The 24,904-nt window shown below is 36.8% G+C and overlaps 1 protein-coding gene across 1 annotated transcript; it reads right to left on the bottom strand.

The window, feature by feature from the left end:
* On the bottom strand, positions 1–24,831 carry LOC146735622 (low-density lipoprotein receptor-related protein 6-like). The gene is made up of 12 exons (XM_085505959.1): positions 24,452–24,831; positions 20,347–20,499; positions 20,012–20,138; positions 19,756–19,906; positions 19,476–19,595; positions 18,106–18,253; positions 17,670–17,795; positions 17,294–17,408; positions 16,590–16,740; positions 3,339–3,440; positions 622–798; positions 1–269 (listed from the first exon to the last, which is right to left on the bottom strand). The coding sequence occupies exons 1-12, from the start codon at positions 24,829–24,831 to the stop codon at positions 1–3; spliced, it is 2,019 nt and encodes a 672-aa protein (XP_085362085.1).
* Between the last annotated feature and the right edge of the window lie 73 nt (positions 24,832–24,904).

The raw sequence follows: 24,904 nt of genomic DNA, 5'->3' as shown, positions 1-24,904 counted from the left end.
TCACAATATCATGGGTGTAACCTTACCTTTAACGCTATGAGCAATCACTTCCGTTTCACTGCCATCGATATTAGCTCTGTTTATCCTATGCAAGCTAACATCAGTCCAATAGACCTTTCTAGCAATATGGTCGTAGTCGATGGCAACTGGGCCATCCAATCCAGTGATTGGCAAAGCCACGTATTCAAATGTCGGGGTTGACATATCAATTTGAAAGATAGATTCCAAAGTTTGGTCTACTACCAGCATGAAATGTTTTTTATAAACATCTATAAAATAAAATAATGAAGATGACAAAATGTCATCATAGTGATATATATACAATGGCTCGATTTGTGTATCTCAATTCTACAAATAACCACATGGTTGTAGTTATGGAGAGTTTTGTTTTCCCATACGAGTTTCGAATATAAATCTACGTACAGGCTGAGATTTGATTTTCTAATTTACTATCACAGTATTTTCAGGAAAGACGTGGTTTCTACCAACCCCGTGGTTGAAGTCTCGTACAAATTCCACCTAATCTTTGACAACATCGGCCATTCCTGGGTGTAAATCACAGTAATGAATACATATCCGACATATGTAATTTAACCCAATCAAATGAATTCTGCCACCTACCTACATAACATAGTATATCTGTATCAGTGTTCCATTCCCCGTTATCAAGGAAAAGCAAATCACTGGCCAAGGTTGCCGTGTATCCATGTTCACACTGGTAGCTACATATACTGCCCAATGTATTGTCACATGTGTCAGATATTGATCCATGCTTGATATTCAGTGGACAACGGAAAACTAAAACAAGATACAACAATATTGTAATAAATCTAAAGTGGTATCTATCCTCTAGGCGTTTCAAATTCTTTGGCAACACTTTCGACATACATAACCTATCATCGACATGGTTGAATCACAGTTAGCTGGCGCACAAGTGATAACATAAATGCGATATTTACTAAATGGGGGCCGCCACCTTGAATGCGGCATAAAACTATACAAAGAGACAAAGTTGTGAAACGCGTTTTTTTCAGATTCCTACAAATTCTTTCACAGCCGAACGAACCGTTCGGGTTACTGTATATTAAAGCGAGAATTGAGTCCCAAGCGACGATAACAACACACGCTAAAAACGCAAAGGCTTATGGGTGGACGCTGTTTGTAAACAATCACACGTTATGGCCATCTGACGCATGCGCAGGTGACGACTCCCCCGCTTTAAGCCAACCGCTAACAACATTCGTTTTTGTGTAGATAAATATCTTGCATATGAACACATAATTACACGAAGAACATAAAACACTTCCCTGGGGTGTTTGAAAACCAAAAATTGTCATTCCAACTCAGCAGCTACTCAGCGATGGCCTTACAGTCAGATGACAACTAGTCTCTTTATTTAGTTTCATGCCGTATTCAAGATGGCGGCCCCATATAGTAAATATCGCATTTATGATATTATCACTTGTGCGCCAGCTGACTATGGGTTGAATGCAGTCTTGGCAAATCAGAGGTAAATATTATAATCAGTTGTTCTTCGAATAAATTGAATAACATGATAATAATCGAATTGTGACGGAGGTAATATCATTATTATATAATAATGCGTTTACTTTTTCATTCTTCAGTTAAACATGTAGTATAGCACTTTAATCAAAACAATTTTATATAATCTAAAAGTATATTTATTCAATGAGAATTTCAGAGCCTTATCATAAATGGAACATGCTTAAAACCGTGGTAATTTTGTGAAGACTAAGATTGCACATTCCCTATGTATTTTAAATAATTAATAATTAACACAGGCAAAGATGAAATAGTTTGAGAACTTACCTAACATCTCCAATTTACTGGGCGTTAGCATAACCATTGAACAAAATATGCAGCAACTATGCACTATTTATTTATTGGTATGCAAATTTTATTAACACGTTATTGTTAAATTCACGCATTCTAATGATTTCACTATCTGAATGTGAAAACAATTTCCTGGCGAAAATGCAAAAATCTTGAGTTAAAGTCTAATACACCTCTACTACTGTCAAAGGATGAGAATTGTTTTACGAAAAATATATCTCCCAACAGTCACTATGCAAATCACTACGATAAAGACTTTCCGTTTTCGACATTGTGAAATTCTTGTGTTCTCATGCAGAAAAATACAGTATTTTTTACTTAATAAAACCATCCCTATTAAAGTAAGTGTTCATACATGAGATGTTGAACACACTACATAGTTTGTAATTTCATTCAGCTTCTTTCAGTAATTCCTCCGGACAAATAAAAGTCAGAAATATAGAGAATATAGCAAATTATCATTATTTGTAATATTATATATTGTGTAATCGGTAATTATAACAATTATTTATGGGTGCAAAGGGAATAAATACATTTCGTTATGAATTATTCTTAATATACATTTAGAAATCAGTTGTTCAACGTTTTTTCTCCCAAAAAAACGAAATGTTAGAGTAAGAATGTATGTACAATGACGAAAATCAGAATTAAGACCAATGCTGTTGCCTATTACCATTCAGAATAGGTGTCTTAAAATACACACAAATCAGCAAATAGAGAATGATAAATTGAGTGGTTGAATAAATTACTTTTTAATTGCCCTCCAAAATACGGGACTCAGACTCAATATTGTGCAAATTATTTTAGGTGAAAGAAACTACCATGCTCAGTAAAATCCAACACAATGACTGCTGTTTCCAACAGAGAATTGTACGGTCTCCAGTTTCATCACAGTAATATTATGCTTGCCACATCAGATACACACATGTCTCACGTTTCGCATACTTCAAAAATGAATGTACGGGATCTAGGGTCGAACAATGCGATTAGAGGCAGAATCTCCAACCGATAGTTATGTCACCGCCCGATTCGATATTATGGCGTTTTCCCCACCGAACGTTTTTGTACAATATCAGTGCGTTAAAAATCAGTTCTCAGTAAAACACGGGAACCACTGTATTAATACATAGGCCTGTTGTGTGAATAGAACAACAATGAACTCATTTCCACTGATTTAATTGTACAGTGCATCAATAATCACAAATACGTCGAGTAGTACATCTCGGTTATAGCATGAGTACGCCTTGCAAAATATGTTTTTGATGCCCTATTTCTGGTTACGTATGTATTGTTTTCAATCCCATAAACTGAAGACAAATAAGATTAATATAAAAGCAACAATCTATACCACTTGATATACTTATTCAATGTTTGCACTCACTTACGCCACATGTTCTGTACTATCACATTGTATGTGCATATGCTTAGACCCTTCCGTTATTGAATACGAATAGAGTACTCGAAGATAGTTTTAATTGCCATACCTTGTGTGCATGCAACAATTGGTTCAGTACACATACACTCAGGTCCACTAGCACTTGGAATGCAAATTTCGTCACATCCTCCATTATTTAGATCACATGGTCCTGAAATGTAAGAAGCACCAACAATGCAGCAGGATCGTGTCATGATATTTGTTAAAGTGTAACTGAATTGGGACAATTGACTTTTTTTGTGTGCAAAATTTATTTATAAAAACATTATGAAAAAAAATCAAGTGAAAAATGTACATAAATTAAGTAAACGATCAATAATAATGTTCTGGATAAGGACACGCCCACGTTCAGTTTCTTGGTCGACTCAGAGCGAGGCTCCAACTAGAGTACCTAATTAGCATACAAGGGTACTTTGTGACGTCACGGGGGGAACTTGTCATCGTCTCACAATGGCCGCTATACGTATGCAGTGCTCGGAAAGCGACACGGAATCTATGTTATCGTCTGACGAGAGTTATGAAATCGAAGAGTATGATGACAATGAGAGATGTCACGATTTTGTTTTAGAGTGCCAGGGACAAATTGGCCCATACAGGTTTGAACCTGCAAGAAAAGTACGCGATGTGGGTGATCGTGTACCTTCCCAAAATGACCGTGACACAGAGTTTGAACATCGTGACCGGCTTGGTTTCCAGTTTCTGTCTTTTGTTCATCCAAATTCTAAACACATATCAGTGTGCAATTTTCAGTTTCTTGATCTTCTGAAGAAATCATGTAAAGACACAAAGTACGTGAACGGTGAATGCGTCCAGTGCTTACATTTTCTAATCGCCATTTTGTGTTTTGTTGTTGTTGTTCCACGATCGATCTAGTTATTTCGACTCTGGCATAATAACATGAATACATTCTAAACTTTTCAAGCAAATTAATATTCATATTCTACATGGAAAATATTATTCTTCTGGTTATTTACACAGTTATTCCCGAAACCCAAATAATTCATAACGAATCCAGATGGTGGATCAACAAATGATTCGGGCGTAAAATGGACACTGCAAATAACGGTATATGGAGAAGGTCCATCCCAATGTTTCCTGGTGTTCTTGACGGCTTTGGTCCACTGATGTCATAAATTCGAATCTTTTGGGAACCCATAAAGACTTACGCGATCGCCGTGTGTGTTACTACACCCGCCAACAACACAGCGTTTCCCCATGAAAACGATCGTGGTAACTCGTTGTATATGATGGTAACTCGTAAGAATTCTCGATCTTGGTAACTCGTTGTATATGTTTACGAAACGCGTGCGTATGGAAAATGATAAACAATCCTGTCTGCTAGCTAGCTCATGCTTTATGCTCCCGTTGGTGGCGCCATTTCGGTTACACTCGTAATGCCGAAAAAACTCGAAGGTGATGGGAGAGGGGGGCGTGGCGCGATTTCGGAATATCATTGACTTTTTACCCAATTTATATACCCTTTTCACTTGATTTTTTTTCATAATGTTGTTTATAAATAAATTTTGCACAAAAAAAAGTCAATTGTCCCAATTCAGTTACACTTTAAGGTCAATATAGCTACATAGAATTACTTCATTTGTTCCCTTTTCTCAACCCGTTCTTATGGCTATATATATATATATATCGTCTATAAGCTTGGACACAGCCGACCAACGATGGATTTATTGCGTAACTTATTAGTAGTTTACGTTACACTATAGGGACGACCATGAGGGCGCTGTTCATACTGGATGCGATGACGTCATACGGGGTGGGATGACGTCACAATGGGAGGTTGTGAATGCATTTGCATACATAAAATAGATTTGAATACGAGGTCGTGTCGAGGTCATCGTGAATACATTTGCATAAATTACCATCATTTTTTTTTTTTTTTTTTTTTTTTTTTTTTTTAATTGGACAGGCGTGGACGAAAGATTTTCCAGAATGTGTTGTAGAGGGCGCTCTCTCTCTCTCTCACACACACACTAATCAATACACGTCATTTTGAAAACTAACGGAGTTTATTACATTTATTGCACAAAAGAAGTAAACAAGAATGAAATGACATGGAGTATATATTTATGGCATGGAGTTTTTTATTTTTAATTTTTTTTAACATAACAAAAAAAAACATACGATGTGAGTAAGGAATATAGTTGTGTAGTGTATAAATGTTTAGCGTGATTAAATATTTCTTAATACCTCGAAAAATACGTAGATACGTAAATGTGTGGCGTGGTTAAATTTATATTTAACGCCACGAAAAATACGAGTACATAAACGATTCGATTAAAAACACGAAAGAGTAAAAAGTCAACAGTGAACAATCAAAAATAATTAATTCTATATATACATATGTTGTTCATTGTTTATATTTCTTAAATATTTACTTTTTTTTCGAGTAAAATATTTTTAACGGCACGAAAAAAATAAACGATACATAAACGATTCGATTAAAACACAGAAAAGAGAAGCGTCAATAATAGTAAACAGTGAAAAATAAATAATAATTCATTCTATATATACATATGTTGTTTATTTTTTACATTTCTTACTTCCTTTCAATGAGGCAAGCAGTTTGTACACTTTTTTTTCTTATTCCATCCCTCTAATCAGAATCGCTCATCTGTCATAGAAGAAAAAGAGAGAGAGAGAAAAAAATATTAAAAACCGATAGTTACATAAAGAGGGTTATGTGTTGGAAATTATGAGTCACCTCGTAAAATTGCGGTCATAAACTGCTAAAATGCAAAGTATGCAAAATCGGTTGATCGACCTACAGTTTGGTTTTCCAAAAAAATGGCGGACTGTGCTACTATGAGTTAAACTATATATTTACCTGATCGTTTCACAGAATAACTTTGACATACAGTTTGGTTTTCCAAAAAAATGGCGGACTATGCTACTATGAGTTAAAATATATATTTACCTGATCGTTTCACAGAATAACTTTGACATACATAATCATCACACGGAATGAGTTTATGCTGTAACATAGCGATTTTCGTTTTCCTTTGGCGAAGAAGATCTACGCAACAAGTCATACAGAACGTATTGGCCACACATGGCTTGAAAGTATTCGATGATTGTAGATCCACGTACGAGAAATCTTTTTATTTCCGTGACATGACTACCGTACGAGTAAAAATAGTCATCGGTGTGTGAGCGATGTGTATTACTCCAAAGCACACTCGTGAACGCCAGTTTGAACTAAATCACAAGATTAAGTTTAAGGCATAGGGGTTATTTATAACTCGCTCGTCACAAGTGTTCCCAACGTGAAATAGACCTCCCACGTAGATGATAAACAACATATGTTGGTGTATTTGTATATTTATGTTATCTAAAACATGAACACTCGCAAGCAGGGATATTGAATAGAGTTTCAAGTTTAAAGCGTCACCCATATGCATGAATTTCGACCTGTGTGTATTGAATCGCGCCTGGACATAACAAACATCGAGCAAACAAACCTAGTCTCGTTTATGCCGATTAGTTCCGATTACTGTTCCGTTCGAGGCAGTGTGAATTACTACAGAGTTGAAATTCACCATGAATGAAAGTCGAAATACTCACATATTTCTAACATCAGTCACTTATAACAGGACTTGACATTCTGTTGACCCCAGGCGCTCTCAGTCAATTCACTTATTCTTATCGATTAGACTTTGCTAAAATACTACCATCCTTTTCGACACATAACAAAAACACATGGCCCACAGCGGAGGGATTTGATCTCCCAAATAAATGAAATAAAACACGTACGTATGGATATTATCGAAGCGTTCAATCCCATCGTTTTTTTCTTCAGATTTGATAACGTCAGACCCCCTGCCAAAATAATCTCGTAAATAAAATGACGCGTTCCCCATGCCAATGTTACGATTATACTCCAAATTATACAATAAAAACTGGGTCAACTTGATTCAGTCAACATGAATCTGACCTAGGCAGTATGATGGTTCCAGTCCGTCACCAATTCACTTGTCTGAAAAGGCACACCCCAAGAGTGTATGACGCCTTGTCTCAATTCAGACCGAATCAAAGACTGTGCACGCCGTCGATCTATATTTGTGATCGGTGTAGATGAGAAACATTCCACCACTCTGATCGTTTCTATATCATCGGTAATTCAGTGTACCGCTCGAATGTAATGCATCAATCAATAGTTTATTTTTGAAGGTTTATTTTACAATGACTGGAAAACTGAAATTTTAGGATTCAATCTTTACTCAGTCAACCATCAAAACTATTCAGTTCATTCTCTCTTCACTAATGAAATGGCAGTAATCAGCAAACTATCATTCATCGTTTTTTAAATATCATTTCGTGTATCCACGATTTCGAAATACTAGAAGAGGCAAGAACGAACGTTATATTTGAATGGTCAAATGACAAGGGGCTGACCCCGCTCGAACGTGCAACAGAATGTATTAAATACATTGACCCATTTGAAAGACAGAGTCAACCTCAAAACATTGAGAGCCATAGCCGATGCTTCAAACAGCGAGTTTCTCTTTAAATGGTTCGAAATCAAATTAAATGAAGCACTATGATTCATCACAAATTACGCTGACATCCTTAGCAGCCTGGCAAAAGAAATCACTCAACTAACCTCACCACCAGATTCAAATTTCCACGATCAACGACAAAAAAAACATTATAGGCAATCTCCTGTTCGAGGTAACGAGCTTGGCTTGGCTACAAAGAGACAATTGTAGTTACTAGCTCGCCAAATTGACCACTTTGAAACGAGACATTTAGGCGATCATCATCATCATCAAGACATCGGCTCAGATACTGTATGCCTCGGCAAAACAGCCAATTGACGAATTCGTTGACTCAAATTCCAACAAGAACAATCCTTACATAATACTTAAACTACGTTCCTTGCAAGAACGTGTAGACGTCAACACAACATTTCTGGAGATCCACGAGATGAAGGACACAATTTTAGTATATCTGTTAATTACTGTTGATAGAACACATTTTATGAATGAATTGGTTTTCCGATTTGAAAAACATTGAGTACGTATTCAAGCGTTAATTAATAATGTTCAACCCATTGAATTTGTGTCTCACCCAAAAAAAAAAATCAGAACAGCATTACTAGACATCTCCATATTTCTAAGACAAAATTAACCAAATTTTGAAATTATACATATTTTAATACCAAACTTGCTATTTTTACCATCAAACTACTGAATCACTGTACGTATAATTACGTATACCATTGACAAATTCAGACTCCGCTTATAAATTATACTCGATTATGTCTTTACCAATCATTACTCCGCTCATCATTCACGATTCGATTGACCACGTTCTGAATAATTTGTACATACAGATAAACTGATTTTTGCGATATACATGTACTTCTTGTTTTCAATACAAAACTTACTGCTTATTTGATCCCTCGATCAAAAGCTGTTTTACTTGGGATTGACGTTTCCACGTTTCCACGTTGAACTGATGTGACGACATGTGGGTCCTCAACGTTTTTCAGAAAGGGTGACTGTCGAAAAGTAGGACACCACTAATTTAAAATAAATAGTTATATTGGAGAGAATGAGATGAAATATTATAATTATCATTGTAGATTCAATAAGCAAACTGGAAGCGGGTCAAGAAATCGTAAATGATTCATATTATAGAGATGGTGCGTAGTTCGTTCTTTGACGGTAAACACGTACGCATTGCATACAGAGTATTTTCAATGGCGAACATCGACCAGTAATAATGCCATACACTTTGTATGCTAATTCATGTTTAATAAAATGCGCTAAGTTTTGACTATTGCCAAGATGTACAGGGAGCACTCGCTTATCCATTAGACAGATTCCATTATACAATTATAATATCCTGACCGTATTGTTTACACTCTCGTAAATCGACTGTTTGACGTGACTGGGGCACCGGTGAACGAGGAATGCGTGCGTGCACGTTACATTTCGTCAACACTTTCATTGATAATAGTATCATTAGCAATATGGCATAATATCATTCGACGATTCTCAGAATACTGTATGTATGTATGCACGTTGTAGTTCGAATGATTAGATATTTGTTTTATTTTGCCATTTTTGTCGATTCTTTCATTATGAACAGTGTTGGCTTCCTCTCAAAATAAATACTTTTACACCGATGTTACCGTTTGTAATGTTTATAGTGTGTACGTGAAAGATATTCACCTTTGAAATAATAATTGAAGACACAACTATATAGTCTTCAAATCAGCTGGGTGTTATTATTGAAGTTACGCATGAGGCGTAATATTGTTGTAATGGGGGTCTGATCGCGTTTCATAACTCCTGTATTGAATAATGCCATGAATCAAATTGTGCTAACAACATGGTAAACACGGGTCAGCAATAAGTAGCTATTTTATCGGCGAGGAAAGATCTGCTTCTTGATTGCGATTATGATTATGTCTAATATAATGTATAATAATCTATTACTCTACGTACACAACTTGATGCGGGCTTTTCAATTCAACTCACTGCGGCCGTACACAACATGGCTAGTTCCCCCCTTCGAAAGAGTGCGTGCGTTTGTTGCGTTATCAACACTATCTGTGACCACTGAGCTTGTCAAATATTTACAAAGCACGATGTGATAACTGAGGTGGTAAACTGACCATGATGTCAATATTCAACCACTTAATTTGCACAATAATAATTAAAATTGAAACCGTATTCAAGCGCGGGATCTTGGTTGGAAATACAACGAAGTAACAAACAACCAGCAAAGTGTAACAATAATAAAATCACAAAAATCACACAAAGAAATATGTGGTGGTTGGTTTAGGAATTTGGCATTTTAGGATTTTTTTTTCTTATCGTGCCCTGAAACTGATGTGGAGGAATGTTCTTAGCTCAATGATTGTTTTGTCATTTTAACTTTTTAGTATACCTGTTAAGTGTTCATCATCTGTCCTAAAGTTGATTTTATTGTATTTAATATTTTGATCATGATTTTTTTTTTGTTTCTTCTTGTATAGATTACAATTGAGAAGATATTGTTTTTCGTTCTCAATTTTCTAGTTGTCACAAACTGAGCAAATTCTGTCTTCAGCTATAAGGTTATATACAATAAAGTAACAAAAATAAGCAAATTGTAACAATAATAAAATCACAAACATTTGAATGTAAAAAAAAACAAAATTATTTTGTGGTTGGTTTAGGCATCTGGTATTTTAGTTTTTTTCTTGTCGTAACCTGAAACAGATGTAGACGAATTTTCCTAGCTCAATGATTATTTTGTCATTTTAACTTCTTAGTGTATCTGTTAGGTGTTCATCGTCCGTTCTAAAGTTGATTTTATTGTATTTAATATTTTAATCATGATTTTTTCGTTCCTCCATGTATAGATTACAATTGAGAAGTTTTTTTTTGTTCTCAATATTCTAGTTGTCACAAACTGGGCAAATTTAGTCTTCAGCTATAAAGTTATTATACCTACCCCTTTCGATTTGGAGGGGGGTATGAGCCCTTATTCCGAGTTTTGCCTTAGCACAGCACTATGATTTAGATTTTTGATTGTGATGAGATATTTTTCATATGCGAATTCTGTTTTTAATTTTTCTGTAGGTTCGTAACTTGTTTTTTATGATTTGTACTTTTATTTGCATCATGTAATGTTTCTGTGCTATGGATTTCAAAGGATTATTCGAATTACCTGTCAATGTTTCAATGATTTTCTTTTTTGTCATCCTGAGATTTATGTGTATTCCAAAAAATTTTTTTCCATAGTCAAATTGTCTAAAACCTGATTCATGTCTTTTACAAGGATATTTTCTCAACTCTAGAAGGCTTGCCAAATTTCTTGGTTAGCTATTTACTTTGATTCATGTCTTTTACCCAGTTGTCTTTTCCCTTTTCGTCAAGATGTATTTCAAGTTTGTGAGCTTCGTGAACTAGCGAGTTTGGGTTAGAATTATTTATTTTGATCCAATATTTCAATCTAGTTGCTATGGGGGAGGATATTTTCCCAACTCTAGCAGGGTAGCCAAATTTCTTGCTTTGTTATTTAATTTTAGAAGGTATTTGCAGTAATATATTTTCATTTTTTTCCATTGGTCTAGACAGATTTGCCATAAAACGTGATTTTTTTGGATGTTATCCCTCGTCCAAATTTCATTTTTATGAAGTGAAATTTTATGTTGATGGGGGGAAAACTTGAATATACAAAAACCTACACATACCTGCGTAATAAAAACACACAAATTAGGAATATTCATCGTAAAACAAGAAGTCCTTAAAGCTATAGCAAAATTAAACAAATGCAGTTCTCAGAAAAAATAATTCCAATCAAAACACACCTAAAATATTCGATTCAATCAAAAACCAATGATGCGTTGGATAGGGTTAGGGTTAGAGTTAGGGTTAGTAGTAGTACAGGTGGCCGTACGTCTGAAACCTCATTACATTTGTGAGACCCATCACGAGTATGTGACATTTTGTCAACCCTAACTCTAACCCTAACCCTATCCAATTTCACTGTTGGTGAATGCAATGCGTACGTGTTTACCGTCAAAGAACGAACTACGCACCATCTCTATAATATGAATCATTTACGATTTCTTGACCCGCTTCCAGTTTGCTTATTGAACCTACAATGATAATAATAATAATATTTCATCTCATTTTCTCCAATAAAACTATTTATTTTAAATTAGTGGTGTCCTACTTTTCGACAGTCACCCTTTCTGAAAAACGTTGATGACCGACATGTCGTCACATCAGTTCAACGTGGAAACGTCAATCCCAAGTAAAACAGTTTTTGATCGAGGGATCAAATAAGCAGTAAGTTTTGTACTGAAAACAAGAAGTACATGTATATCGCAAAAATCAGTTTATCTGTATGTACAAATTATTCAGAACGTGGTCAATCGAATCGTGAATGATGAGCGGAGTAATGATTGGTAAAGACATAATCGAGTATAATTTATAAGCGGAGTCTGAATTTGTCAATGGTATACGTAATTATACGTACAGTGATTCAGTAGTTTGATGGTAAAAATAGCAAGTTTGGTATTAAAATATGTATAATTTCAAAATTTGGTTAATTTTGTCTTAGAAATATGGAGATGCCCAGTAATGCTGTTCTGATATTTTTTTTGGGTGAGACACAAATTCAATGGGTTGAACATTATTAATTAACGCATGAATACGTACTCAATGTTTTTCAAATCGGAAAACCAATTCATTCATAAAATGTGTTCTATCAACAGTAATTAACAGATATACTAAAATTGTGTCCTTCATCTCGTGGATCTCCAGAAATGTTGTGTTGACGTCTACACGTTCTTGCAAGGAACGTAGTTTAAGTATTATGTAAGGATTGTTCTTGTTGGAATTTGAGTCAACGAATTCGTCAATTGGCTGTTTTGCCGAGGCATACAGTATCTGAGCCGATGTCTTGATGATGAGGATGATCGCCTAAATGTCTCGTTTCAAAGTGGTCAATTTGGCGAGCTAGTAACTACAATTGTCTCTTTGTAGCCAAGCCAAGCTCGTTACCTCGAACAGGAGATTGCCTATAATGTTTCTTTTTTGTCGTTGATCGTGGAAATTTGAATCTGGTGGTGAGGTTAGTTGAGTGAATTCTTTTGCCAGGCTGCTAAGGATGTCAGCGTAATTTGTGACGAATCATAGTGCTTCATTTAATTTGATTTTGAACCATTTAAAGAGAAACTCGCTGTTTGAAGCATCGGCTATGGCTCTCAATGTTTTGAGGTTGACTCTGTCTTTCAAATGGGTCAATGTATTTAATACATTCTGTTGCACGTTCGAGCGGGGTCAGCCCCTTGTCATTTGACCATTCAAATGTAATGTTCGTTCTTGCCTCTTCTAGTCTTTCGAAATCGTGGATACACGAAATGATGTTTAAAAAACGATGAATGATAGTTTGCTGATTACTGCCATTTCATTAGTGAAGAGAGAATGAACTGAATAGTTTTGATGGTTGACTGAGTAAAGATTGAATCCTAAAATTTCGGTTTTCCAGTCATTGTAAAATAAACCTTCAAAAATAAACTATTGATTGATGCATTACATTCGAGCGGTACACTGAATTACCGATGATATAGAAACGATCAGAGTGGTGGAATGTTTCTCATCTACACCGATCACAAATATAGATCGACGGCGTGCACAGTTTTTGATTCGGTCTGAATTGAGACAAGGCGTCATACACTCTTGGGGTGTGCCTTTTCAGACAAGTGAATTGGTGACGGACTGGAACCATCATACTGCCTAGGTCAGATTCATGTTGACTGAATCAAGTTGACCCAGTTTCTATTGTATAATTTGGAGTATAATCGTAACATTGGCATGGGGAACGCGTCATTTTATTTACGAGATTATTTTGGCAGGGGGTGTGACGTTATCAAATCTGAAGAAAAAAATGATGGGATTGAACGCTTCGATAATATCCATACGTACGTGTTTTATTTCATTTATTTGTGAGATCAAATCCCTCCGCTGTGGGCCATGTGGTTTTGTTATGTGTCGAAAAGGACGGTAGTATTTTAGCAAAGTCTAATCGATAAGAATAAGTGAATTGACTGATAGCGCCTGGGGTCAACAGAATGTCAAGTCCTGTTATAAGTGACTGATGTTAGAAATATGTGAGTATTTCGACTTTCATTCATGGTGAATTTCAACTCTGTAGTAATTCACACTGCCTCGAACGGAACAGTAATCGGAACTAATCGGCATAAACGAGATTAGGTTTGTTTGCTCGATGTTTGTTATGTCCAGGCGCGATTCAATACACACAGGTCGAAATTCATGCATATGGGTGACGCTTTAAACTTGAAACTCTATTCAATATCGCTGCTTGCGAGTGTTCATGTTTTAGATAACATAAATATACAAATACACCAACATCTGTTGTTTATCATCTACGTGGGAGGTCTATTTCACGTTGGGAACACTTGTGACGAGCGAGTTATAAATAACCCCTATGCCTTAAACTTAATCTTGTGATTTAGTTCAAACTGGCGTTCACGAGTGTGCTTTGGAGTAATACACATCGCTCAAACACCGATGACTATTTTTACTCGTACGGTAGTCATGTCACGGAATTTAAAAGATTTCTCGTACGTGGATCTACAATCATCGAATACTTTCAAGCCATGTGTGGCCAATACGGTCTGTATGACTTGTTGCGTAGATCTTCTTCGCCAAAGGAAAACGAAAATCGCTACCTTACAGCGTAAACTCATTCCGTGTGATGATTATATATGTCAAAGTTATTCTGTGAAACGATCAGGTAAATATATATTTTAACTCATAGTAGCATAGTCCGCCATTTTTTTGGAAAACCAAACTGTATGTCAAAGTTATTCTGTGAAACGATCAGGTAAATATATAGTTTAACTCATAGTAGCACAGTCCGCCATTTTTTTGGAAAACCAAACTGTAGGTCGATCAACCGATTTTGCATACTTTGCATTTTAGCGGTTTATGACCGCAATTTTACGAGGTGACTAATAATTTCCAACACATAACCCTCTTTATGTAACTATCGGTTTTTAATATTATTCTCTCTCTCTCTTTTTTTCTTCTATGACAGATGAGCGATTCTGATTAGCGGGATGGAATAAGAAAAAAAAAGTGTACAGACTGCTTGCCTCATTGAAAAAAAGTAAGAAATGTAAAAAATAAACAACATATGTATATATAGAATGAATTATTATTTATTTTTCACTGTTTACTATTATTGACGCTTCTCTTTTCTGTGTTTTAATCGAATCGTTTATGTACTCATATTTTTTTCGTGCCGTTAAAAATATTTTACTCGAAAAAAAAAGCAAATATTTAAGAAATATAAACAATGAACAACATATGTATATATAGAATTAATTATTTTTGATTGTTCACTGTTGACTTTTTACTCTTTCGTGTTTTTAATCGAATCGTTTATGTACTCGTATTTTTCGTGGCGTTAAATATAAATTTAACCACGCCACACATTTACATGTATCTACGTATTTTTCGAGGTATTAAGAAATATTTAATCACGCTAAACATTTATACACTACGCAACTATATTCCTTACTCGCATCGTATGTTTTTTTGTTACGTTAAAAAAAATTAAAATTAAAAAACTCCATGCCATAAATATATACTCCATGTCATTTCATTCTTGTTTACTTCTTTTGTGCAATAAATGTAATAAACTCCGTTAGTTTTCAAAATGACGTGTATTGATTAGTGTGTGTGTGTGGGAGAGAGAGCGCCCTCTACAACACATTCTGGAAAATCTTTCGTCCACGCCTGTTCAATTAAAAAAAAAAAAAAATTATTAAAAAAAAAAAATGATGGTAATTTATGCAAATGTATTCACGATGACCTCGACACGACCTCGTATTCAAATCTATTTTATGTATGCAAATGTATTCACAATATCCCATTGTGACGTCATCCTCATTCAAATGAACCCCTTTACGGCCATGGACGCTCATTTATGCTAATTTATGCACGAATTCCCATTATGACGTCATTATTTATGCTCATCTATGTACGACCTCCCATTGTGACGTCATTCCACCCCGTATGACGTCATCGCATCCAATATGAACAGCGCCCTCATGGTCGTCCCTATAGTGTAACGTAAACTACTCTTATTTGCTGAATCGAGTAAGTTACGATGAGTTCTTCTGTTTTAATGTAATAATAGTTTTATACCGAAACAAAAACAAATAATAATTGTGAATTTGAATTAACTCAAAAACACAAAAGAAACTATTGGTTAGTAATCAACATCAACAATCAAGTACGCTGTAAAAACATGATCGGATCATTGAAAGAAAGACGTATGGGCCTTAACCTATCTGACCAACACGTGATGTCAGATGTATCAAAAAGTTTATCGATTCAAGCAACAATCAAATATTTGTTGTTTCATGATCTGATAACGATTATATTCACTTTCTCTGTGAAATTGCAAACTGCGGAAAGCTCCAAAGAATGATGCACATGCTGTTGATGTCCATGTGTCTATTCAAATGCATAAATATTACAGTAATATATGCAATAAAATGATACAACATAAAAACGTATTGTATTATTTCACGCCACATTGATAGGAAACTGAAATCATAATTATAATTTGTGAGAAATTAACAAAAATATCAACTTAAGTAGGTAGTGAACAGTGAGCAGTAGATTCCTATGTTTGTAAATCTTCTTGACAAACTTTACTGCTATATTATCCGCAAGGCAAATGAGTGTTATAATGTCATGTACAGTAAACACAGTGGCGTGTTTATCAATGAAACAGTTCTTACCAGGGGACATCGTCTGCTTTGTTTTGTCATATACAAAGATGGCTGATGGCGGGTTCGTCACAAAAATAGCTCTCACAAAATTGAAACTGTCACTTGAAATGTCTACCTGTGCTATCGCGTTGTGTGCAGGCTGTGTCCAGTAAATGTGGTCCTGGAAGGTAATGATATTGTTGAAAGAGCTCTGCTGTTTCTGCCGTTCAAAATATAGTATCTGTTCGTGTTATTTGACTGAATTGCCGCAATCAATTTTTTGATGTCCGCGATGGGGGTTCAACATGGAAGTTCACAGTGCGACAGCCAATACACTTCGATACTCAAAACTGTAATGGAGTTTTTTGGTTAGGACAAACGTTTGATGAACGACCTGTTACTCATTAAGACGGCAATTTCTTTTTGTCTCGTACCCCTTGTTTTCAGTATGATGTTTAATTATGGAACCGTTTTCGTCCAGCTTCCTTTGTCAGCATGTACCCAGAGAGTACTATTTCTTATTTCTAAGCCCGATTTCTATAGTTTATAAACAATAAAATGTCAATAGTTGATTTGTTCTTGTTACTAGTAAGCAGACTGTTATTTTCATTGGGCAAATACCTAGTTATATGTTACAAGAATCCATAATTTTAATCAAGATGCAATATCAATTATAATACTAAATATTCTAAAATGTATATACACTGCATTTTCTCAACAATATTGCTAATTACCTGGAATACAGCGAGTCCAGTCACATCGCTGTTAGCTTCGAAGACAGTTAGTCTACCGTTGCCATTCAGGTCAACTGTGGCAATCGTGAAAACCTGGGACTCCACGTAATACAACCTGCAAGTGGCGGTAAATACGAAAATACAATAATTATATTATTTATAGTTTAAGGCACCATATCGAATCTAAACGAATCGTTTTGATTAATAAAGGAATGTCCACATGCATGGATTTTCGCACGGCACACACGGTTTTCCAAAGTCAGTAGTTGCCGTGAAGTGCACGCTCAACTTTTTTTTTTCAAATGAACGATGTATTTTACTAGTGTTGCTCGGATACCATCTTAAATAGAATGTGTCGATTATGAATGAAAATTACCTATCTCCGTTGACGTCGATTGTCAAAGCTGTGGGAATCAAATCAATTCCAATTACCACGTTTCTTCGCTGGTGTCCCGATAAACTTGACCTTTCTATTCTACCACTGTCACTCCAAAATATATACCTACAGTGAGTAGAACATATACGCAGTAAGACAACGCATGACAATGATTTCTTCAGATAACTAGAAATATCATCGCACACAAACGTTATTAACATCCGTCATTCGTGTCATGTACACTGGCAAGACAAGCGCCACATCGACACTGAAAAAACACTGTAAAATAAAAAAAATACAATAATCATGCGACAGTGACTTCGGACATATGATAGATAAGTGATAACAGATGTGTCAAACATGTTGAACACATCCTGCTCCAGGTGTCGAATTCCTGTGCAAAAAGGAACTGTAAACATCTGTAAATCATTCATACTGTTTGTAAGGGTGTATTGCAATTCCTTTGGGCTGATCTATAGACTCAGTAACAAGTGCTGTGACAAATCTGCCATCAATTTTACAAACGGAGATCCGAGCAGTCTCAGTGAAGTACAGATTTTCTGATAGCCAATCAAGTGCCATGCCTGCAAATAAATAAATAAATAAATAAATAAATAAATAAATAAATAAATAAATAAATAAAAAAATAAAAACAATAATAAATAAATAAATGAGTGAATAAATAAATTAATAAATAAATATATGAATAAACAAATAATAAATAAATAAATAAATATATGAATGAATAAATAAATAAATAAATATATAAATAAATAAATAAATAAATTACACAATTAACGAACCTCCTATATTATTCACGCCAGCAACAAGTGTTTCTGCTGCAGCGCCCTCTCTCATCTCGGTCCTAATAATGGATTGTGTGTTTCTGTCATGCGCATACAGCATATCTTGAGCGTTCAGATAGTCGGCCACAGAGGCGTCGATGCTATTCACAACACATGTCATACCAACGGAGACCCCCAAATGCCCGAAATTGACTGGAACCTCGCATAGTTGACTTGCCATAGCAAAAACCACATGATGTGCTGGTAGCAGGTGAGTATCTGAGGGTTTTTATTATTTGTAAATATAAACAAAAGCAAAAATTTAATTGACACATGTCATTTGACAATCTAATCTCACGGCAACATGAACAATGTGAGCAGTTAATACTTTCCTTTAAAAGTATTTCCGTTACCCGTTTGTAATATGCCAAGCATGTGTGTTTTATTTATTTCTCGAGTGACACATATTTAAACCATAATAAATATATACTATGAAATAATATAAAATAATACTTTTTGTGTAACGTTTTACTAGGATGTAATGTAAAATGGGGCATAATGTATTCAAAGCTGTGTTTATAGCATTTCAGTTACCAAAGTTAATCTTCAGAGTATGGTAAAAATCATTTAAATCAGTCTCTGATTATTTCTTAAGAGTAGGCATGGTATCGTTCTATTTCAAATCACGCCCTCTAGCGACAAAAACCGCTGATGTGGTGTAAATTGGTGAAACGTTAGTAATGTAATGTTCGCCCATCTTACAACATTTTAGTTTTATGGAATAACCGAAATGACGATATCAATGTGAATCACTTTCATATCTTTTTACGTCTTTACTAACGTCTTTACTAACTCACAGCTGCGTGTTGATGCCATAGAACGGTATACTGCATTTTACATAAGTAACATTATGCTAAAGCATTCGTGAGCCTATGTGACGTCAGTGGGTGAACAATGTGGCGTAAACATACTGTCAATACAGATGCGCAGTTGCTCAGTTGCTCAGAGAAGATGTACCTACCTATATTACATGTAGTACCATCAGCACCCAGGACAAAGCCATGCGTACATAGACAAGTATGGCCAGTTGGATCACTAACGCACAATTGGTCACACAAGCCATTGTCAACAGAACACGAACCTTATGGAAAAATGTTCAGTTAAAAAGTTGGATGAGATGTTCGCTACAGATAAGTACCAGATATAATGGCAACCATATAAAAACACCACACTCAAACTCTACGTTATATAATTCATTGGTTCTACTGTTGGAGATAGATAGCAAAACGATATGCACTTACTTGTTCCGGCAGTTTGTCTTTGTGAAGAATAAAACGTGATTCCCACGGGTACAGTTGGAAAGACAGTCAATATTGACTTTGAATTTATGGGATTTGTTTTATCTATTACTTTCAACATTCCACTGTTAAGGTCGCTTACAAAAAAGTAGTTCTGCAATGAATGAACTTGACAGTATTATTATCTTATTTTCACAGCCTGCTTAAAGTAAATACTTATAATTATAATGCATTACTGTCGTACGGCGTATTTACTGACCTGATCCATGGTAATGTCGAATGGGAAAACAAAACTGGTGTCCGTCAATACTATACTGATTATAAAGTTCAAATCGTTCAAATTCAAGGACATAATATTCTTCAAGTGCTGGTCAATCCAATACAGCCTACAGATAGGACAAAATCTCTCATATTTTAGTTGGACAACTTTACAGTAAGTTTTCCCATGATGCAGTCAATATCAAATTACCAATATTTCACATAGAGTATTGTATAGTGTGTCAGGTGACAATCGGTACAAAAGTGCAATGTTCTAAAAGTTGTTTACTCAAGTGAATCAGACTTGTAAATATCACAATATAAACAAGCCATTACCTATCGGCGGTATAATCAATTGTTAACCCATTTGGAGCCTGGATGAGGTTAGCACCGTTGATATCTTTACTCACAAGAGTTTGTCTTCCTTGACCATTCAATTTGGCCATTTCAATCCGAGGATTTGATCCAACGTCAGACCAGTAGAGAACACTTTAACATAACATATACTGTACAAGTTAATTCAGCTCTATTACATTTTAAATTCAAGTTCAAAAATGATGTATTCTCTGCCAGCTGTACATGTTGATTAAGATAACTACATTGATTCAAGGTCATTTTGTTTTTTGGCTAAATCGCCGGTTTGCCCCAAATAGTTTGGACCTCAATATGAAATTACCTTTTTTTATCGATATGTTGACTTTATCTACAAAAAAAGGCTATGTATAATATATCATAAATAATCCATTATTAAATGCCAAGCGACAGTTCTGGATATTGAATGTGATGACTGTTGTCTACTTGATCTTGACTTTAATTCATGATAAGAGTGAGTGCTGACAGGTAGTGCATTTATGCCATATTCCAGTTTGGAACTGTACGACAAGGCTATATGACCATCTCACTATCATAACTGAAATAAGGCAATACAATGCACTAACATGGCGTCAACCGGGCCCGATCGAACACAGGCAGTTAAGGACCTTAACTAAGCCCCCCCCCCCAAGTCGCATTCATTAGTAAATGAATCTCAGAATTGGAATTGGCCTTCCCAATGAGTCTGTGGCACACTCACCTAAGATAATGAGCGACCTTATTCATTACGTTACATTACCCACCATAGACTTAGTCAGTCAAAATTACTATTTTGAACTGTAGTCATTAATCTGCAATTTAGCTAACAACGGAGAGAGAAATTTAGGTCAGAGGAAGCCTCATTACCTCATAGATTTTCTTCTATGTCACATAATTCCGCAGTTCCTTCCCAACCCAGGTACCATGAACTTTTGTTTGGTGGGAGGGTAAAAGGGGGATGACCGCGTTTTGTGGAATTTCTTGGCATCTCAGTCAGAAACAGTCGAACATGCCCAGAGAGCAGAGTTGCATCCCATTGACCGGTGTATTCCGGCTTGGAATAAGCATGTGTTTGTAGTTCCAAAAGCTACAGGTGGATGGCATCCAATTCTGGATCTAAGCAAAGTAAATCAGTATGTGCCCCTCGATCGGGTCCGCATGGAGACACCAAACACGGTTTTGGTCTTCGTGCACCATTTTGATTATTTTACCTCTCTAGACTTCAGGGATGCTTACCTGCACATACTGATGTACCCAGCAAGTCATCAACTCCTTCGATTCGCCCATTTGGGCCAAGTATTCAAATTCAGGGTACTCCCCTTCACGCTATGCTCGGCTCCATACATGTTCACCAGGTTGTGGTGCTGCTGCGTCAGTCGTTGGTACACCTCAACCCATAACTAGATGACTGGTTGCTACACAACCAAAACAAGGGGTTGTTGGGCGATCAGGTAAGGCTGACAAAGGATTTACTACCCCAATTAGGCTTTCTAGTAAATCTAAAAAAGTCCCATCCAAACCTGACATGCCAGTTTGTGTTTCTGGGCCTGGAGTCACATAGTCAGGCTTGGTGCATCCGTCGCAGGCTTGTTGCCTAGCAATAAGCAGTCTAGCTGAACGTCTAGTCAGCATTCCCTTTGTGTTTCTCCAAGAACTAATGCCCATCATTGGGATGATGACGTCAGTTCACAGGGTAGTTGCCCAAGCTGCACTGCACAGCCGCCTGGTGCAACACACTTTGTTGCAATTGGCTCAAACTGAAAGCTGTTCACTTGGCACTGATACACTTTCTACTCACTGTTCAGAGTCTTGCTCTGTATGTACAACACAGCAGTGGTCTCCTACATCAACAAGGAGGGGGGGGGGTCCAAATTCCCATCATTGTCAGCTCTGGTGGAGCAAATTCTCCATAAGTGTCTGGAATGCAATGCAACTTCCTGGGGTGCAGAACAGTCAAAAGAACGCCCTCTCGCGGCGACTCCGTTTCCAAAACACAGAGTGGCAGGTATCCCAATGAGTAGCCTCCAGACTGTTTCGACTGTGGGATGGTGATAGACCTATTTGCCACACCCCAGAATGCCAAGCTTCCAATGTACGTGATGTACTTTAGGAGCATTGGCCATGGACGCATTATTGATACGGTGGACCCACATTGATGCATACGTCTTTCCTCCTTTCCAGCTGATTCACCACGTACTAGAGAACCTTCAACAGGTGCACACCTGCATTTTGACGCTGGTGGCGCCCAACTGAACAACCAATGCTTGGTTTCCACTACTGTTGGAAATGTTAGTTGAGACCTCAGGAGTTCTTTCGAACATCCCGGATCTGCTGTTCCAATTGAATGGCATACTATTAATGAGCCCAGCAGTGTACCACTTACACACATGGAGGCTCTCAGTAGACACAGATGGAAGGTTTATCTGAGCTGCCAATGTCCTGGCCCGGGCGAATAGGGGTTCCACCAATGCAGCCAATGACTGCAAGTGTTGGGTGTACATTGATTGGTGTAGTGGAAAGAAGGTTGATCCATGCCACCCACTGCTGGCCAGGTAGCTGTTTTTTTCGTCCATTTGTTTGACGAGTTAGGTTTGTCCTTTGCAGCAATCGTTGGCTATAGGTCAGCCTTGTCACCCGCCATTGAGAACTATTTGGGGTCAAGATTAGCCGATTGTCCTATTATTAGGAGACTGTTTACTGCTTTTCATAATCAGAGGCCTTGATCCCAATCTAAGGAACCACGCAATTTGGACTTGTTGTCAGCTCTAAGTGGAACACCCTTTAAACCACAGGAATTAGCACCACTGAAATATTTGACATGGAAAACAGTCTTCCTACTAGCTCTCGCCTGCGGACCTTCTTGTTTATGGACAATCAAGCTGTGCTAAAAACACAAGTTGGGTTTCTCGCCAAGAACCAAATCCCAGAGCACAATCCAAAGCCATTTTTTGTCCCCCGTTTGACCAATATTGTCGGCCAGGAGGATCAAGAAGAGTTGATTCTATGCCCCGTTTGAGATTTGAGTTGCTATGAGAGACATACTAGGGAGATGAGGCAATGCAGCACATGTGTATGTGTTATGGCAAGAGTAAGCAAAACTGACCCCGTCACCCTGTCAGCTGTATGATTTTACTATAGGGACGAAACTGGCAAGGTAAGACACCGATTGGCTCGTATACAGGGAACTTAAGGCAAGGTGGTGCTGACGTGACATGGAAGAAAATCTATGACGTCATGGGGCTTCCTTTAACCTAGATTTCTCTCTCCATCATTGGCTGCAGTGTTCTCCACAAGGGGTTTTAGGCGGGCGGCCCGCCCATCAAGTTTTACGGCCGCCCAGTAACTCTCAACACCCGCCCACCAACGTACATCCAGTTGAAATTATTTGTAAAAAGCTTGCATTGTTCCTCCCAAGCCTAAACAAAAGAGTAGTTGCCCAACCCTTTATTTTGCTATTGTTTCAACAGTCCAATCATAAACAATGTCCATTGGAAGTCTGCAAGCAGTTATCAAGTGTATTCATGGCAATGTGTTAATCGCTTGAATCTAGGAGAAGAACTATGTGAATAGGCGGGTTGAAAACCCTCTGCTTAATTTTGGGTGTTCAACCCATGGTATGATATTTTATTGACTAACAGATATGCTTTTTCACAAATACACACTCGAGATAACGTGTCGATTTAGCTACAGCACAGACAAGAAACACTTTCACATCGGGAAATCAGATCAGACTCAGATTTGACTCTAAAAGTTACTTTGCGAAAATTGATTTGTTATAACTATGCAGCTTGTTATCGGCAATCTTTCGATAATAAGCGTAATAATTCTTGGCGAGTGTACAGTACAACACAGTTGTACGCTAGTTGATAAGTCAATTTGCTGTGCTCTGTGAGTTCCACTTGACTAGCAATTTAATTACACAATTCTCCAAGCACTAGGGTGGTTACACTGTGACACGTAAAGGCTGGTGACAAGGGAATATTCGGAGATTTGAATCAGATTGCAATTCTTTTGAATTAAGTAAAATTTCATCTTCTATTAATCGAGAAGCTTTTTATCAATATACTAGTATATGAAGATAAACACTCACCCTTTGTTTGGATGTACAACTATGCCTCTAGGTCGATCAAGGTCATGTAATAGCAGTGGCTTGACGTACGTGCCACTGTAGTCTGAAACCATAATCCAGTTATATAGCGCGTCGGTCCAATACAGCTTCTTAGAAATCCAGTCCACAGCCAAACCCTCCGCTTGTGAGGAGGTTCCGCTATACACAGCAATGTTCATCAAGTTTCCTGACTGCATAACGGTTTTATATACTGTCTTAGTATGTGCGTCTGTCCAGAAAACTGTCTCCTCTTCGTAATCATAATCCAAACTCCTCATAGACAATGCATTTGATGTTATAAAAACGAATGGAGAAGGTAAGGGTTCATCATATATCTCCTGACCGTCGCCTTCGAGAAACATTATTTGAGATGTTGAAGTAGTCACTGTGTCCACGGACACCCACATCAGACTAGGTCCAATGGGCTGTGAAAGC

The sequence above is a fragment of the Saccoglossus kowalevskii genome, chromosome 12, assembly GCF_978046115.1.
Source record: "Saccoglossus kowalevskii chromosome 12, keSacKowa6.1, whole genome shotgun sequence".
NCBI classification, from domain to species: domain Eukaryota; kingdom Metazoa; phylum Hemichordata; class Enteropneusta; family Harrimaniidae; genus Saccoglossus; species Saccoglossus kowalevskii.
The sequence above is the reverse complement of the archived record's forward strand: the minus strand, read 5'-3'. Positions and strand labels throughout refer to the sequence as shown.

Bases quoted from the DNA above. Each gene is read 5' to 3' on its own strand.
- LOC146735622 (XM_085505959.1), bottom strand. From the start codon at position 24,831: ATGTTTCTCGAAGGCGACGGTCAGGAGATATATGATGAACCCTTACCT. The intron at 19,907-20,011 runs GTCAGTAAATAC...CATTCATTGCAG, and splicing joins TCGACATTACCATGGATCAG to AACTACTTTTTTGTAAGCGA. The intron at 18,254-19,475 runs GTAGGTACATCT...ATTTATTTGCAG, and splicing joins TGGTACTACATGTAATATAG to GCATGGCACTTGATTGGCTA.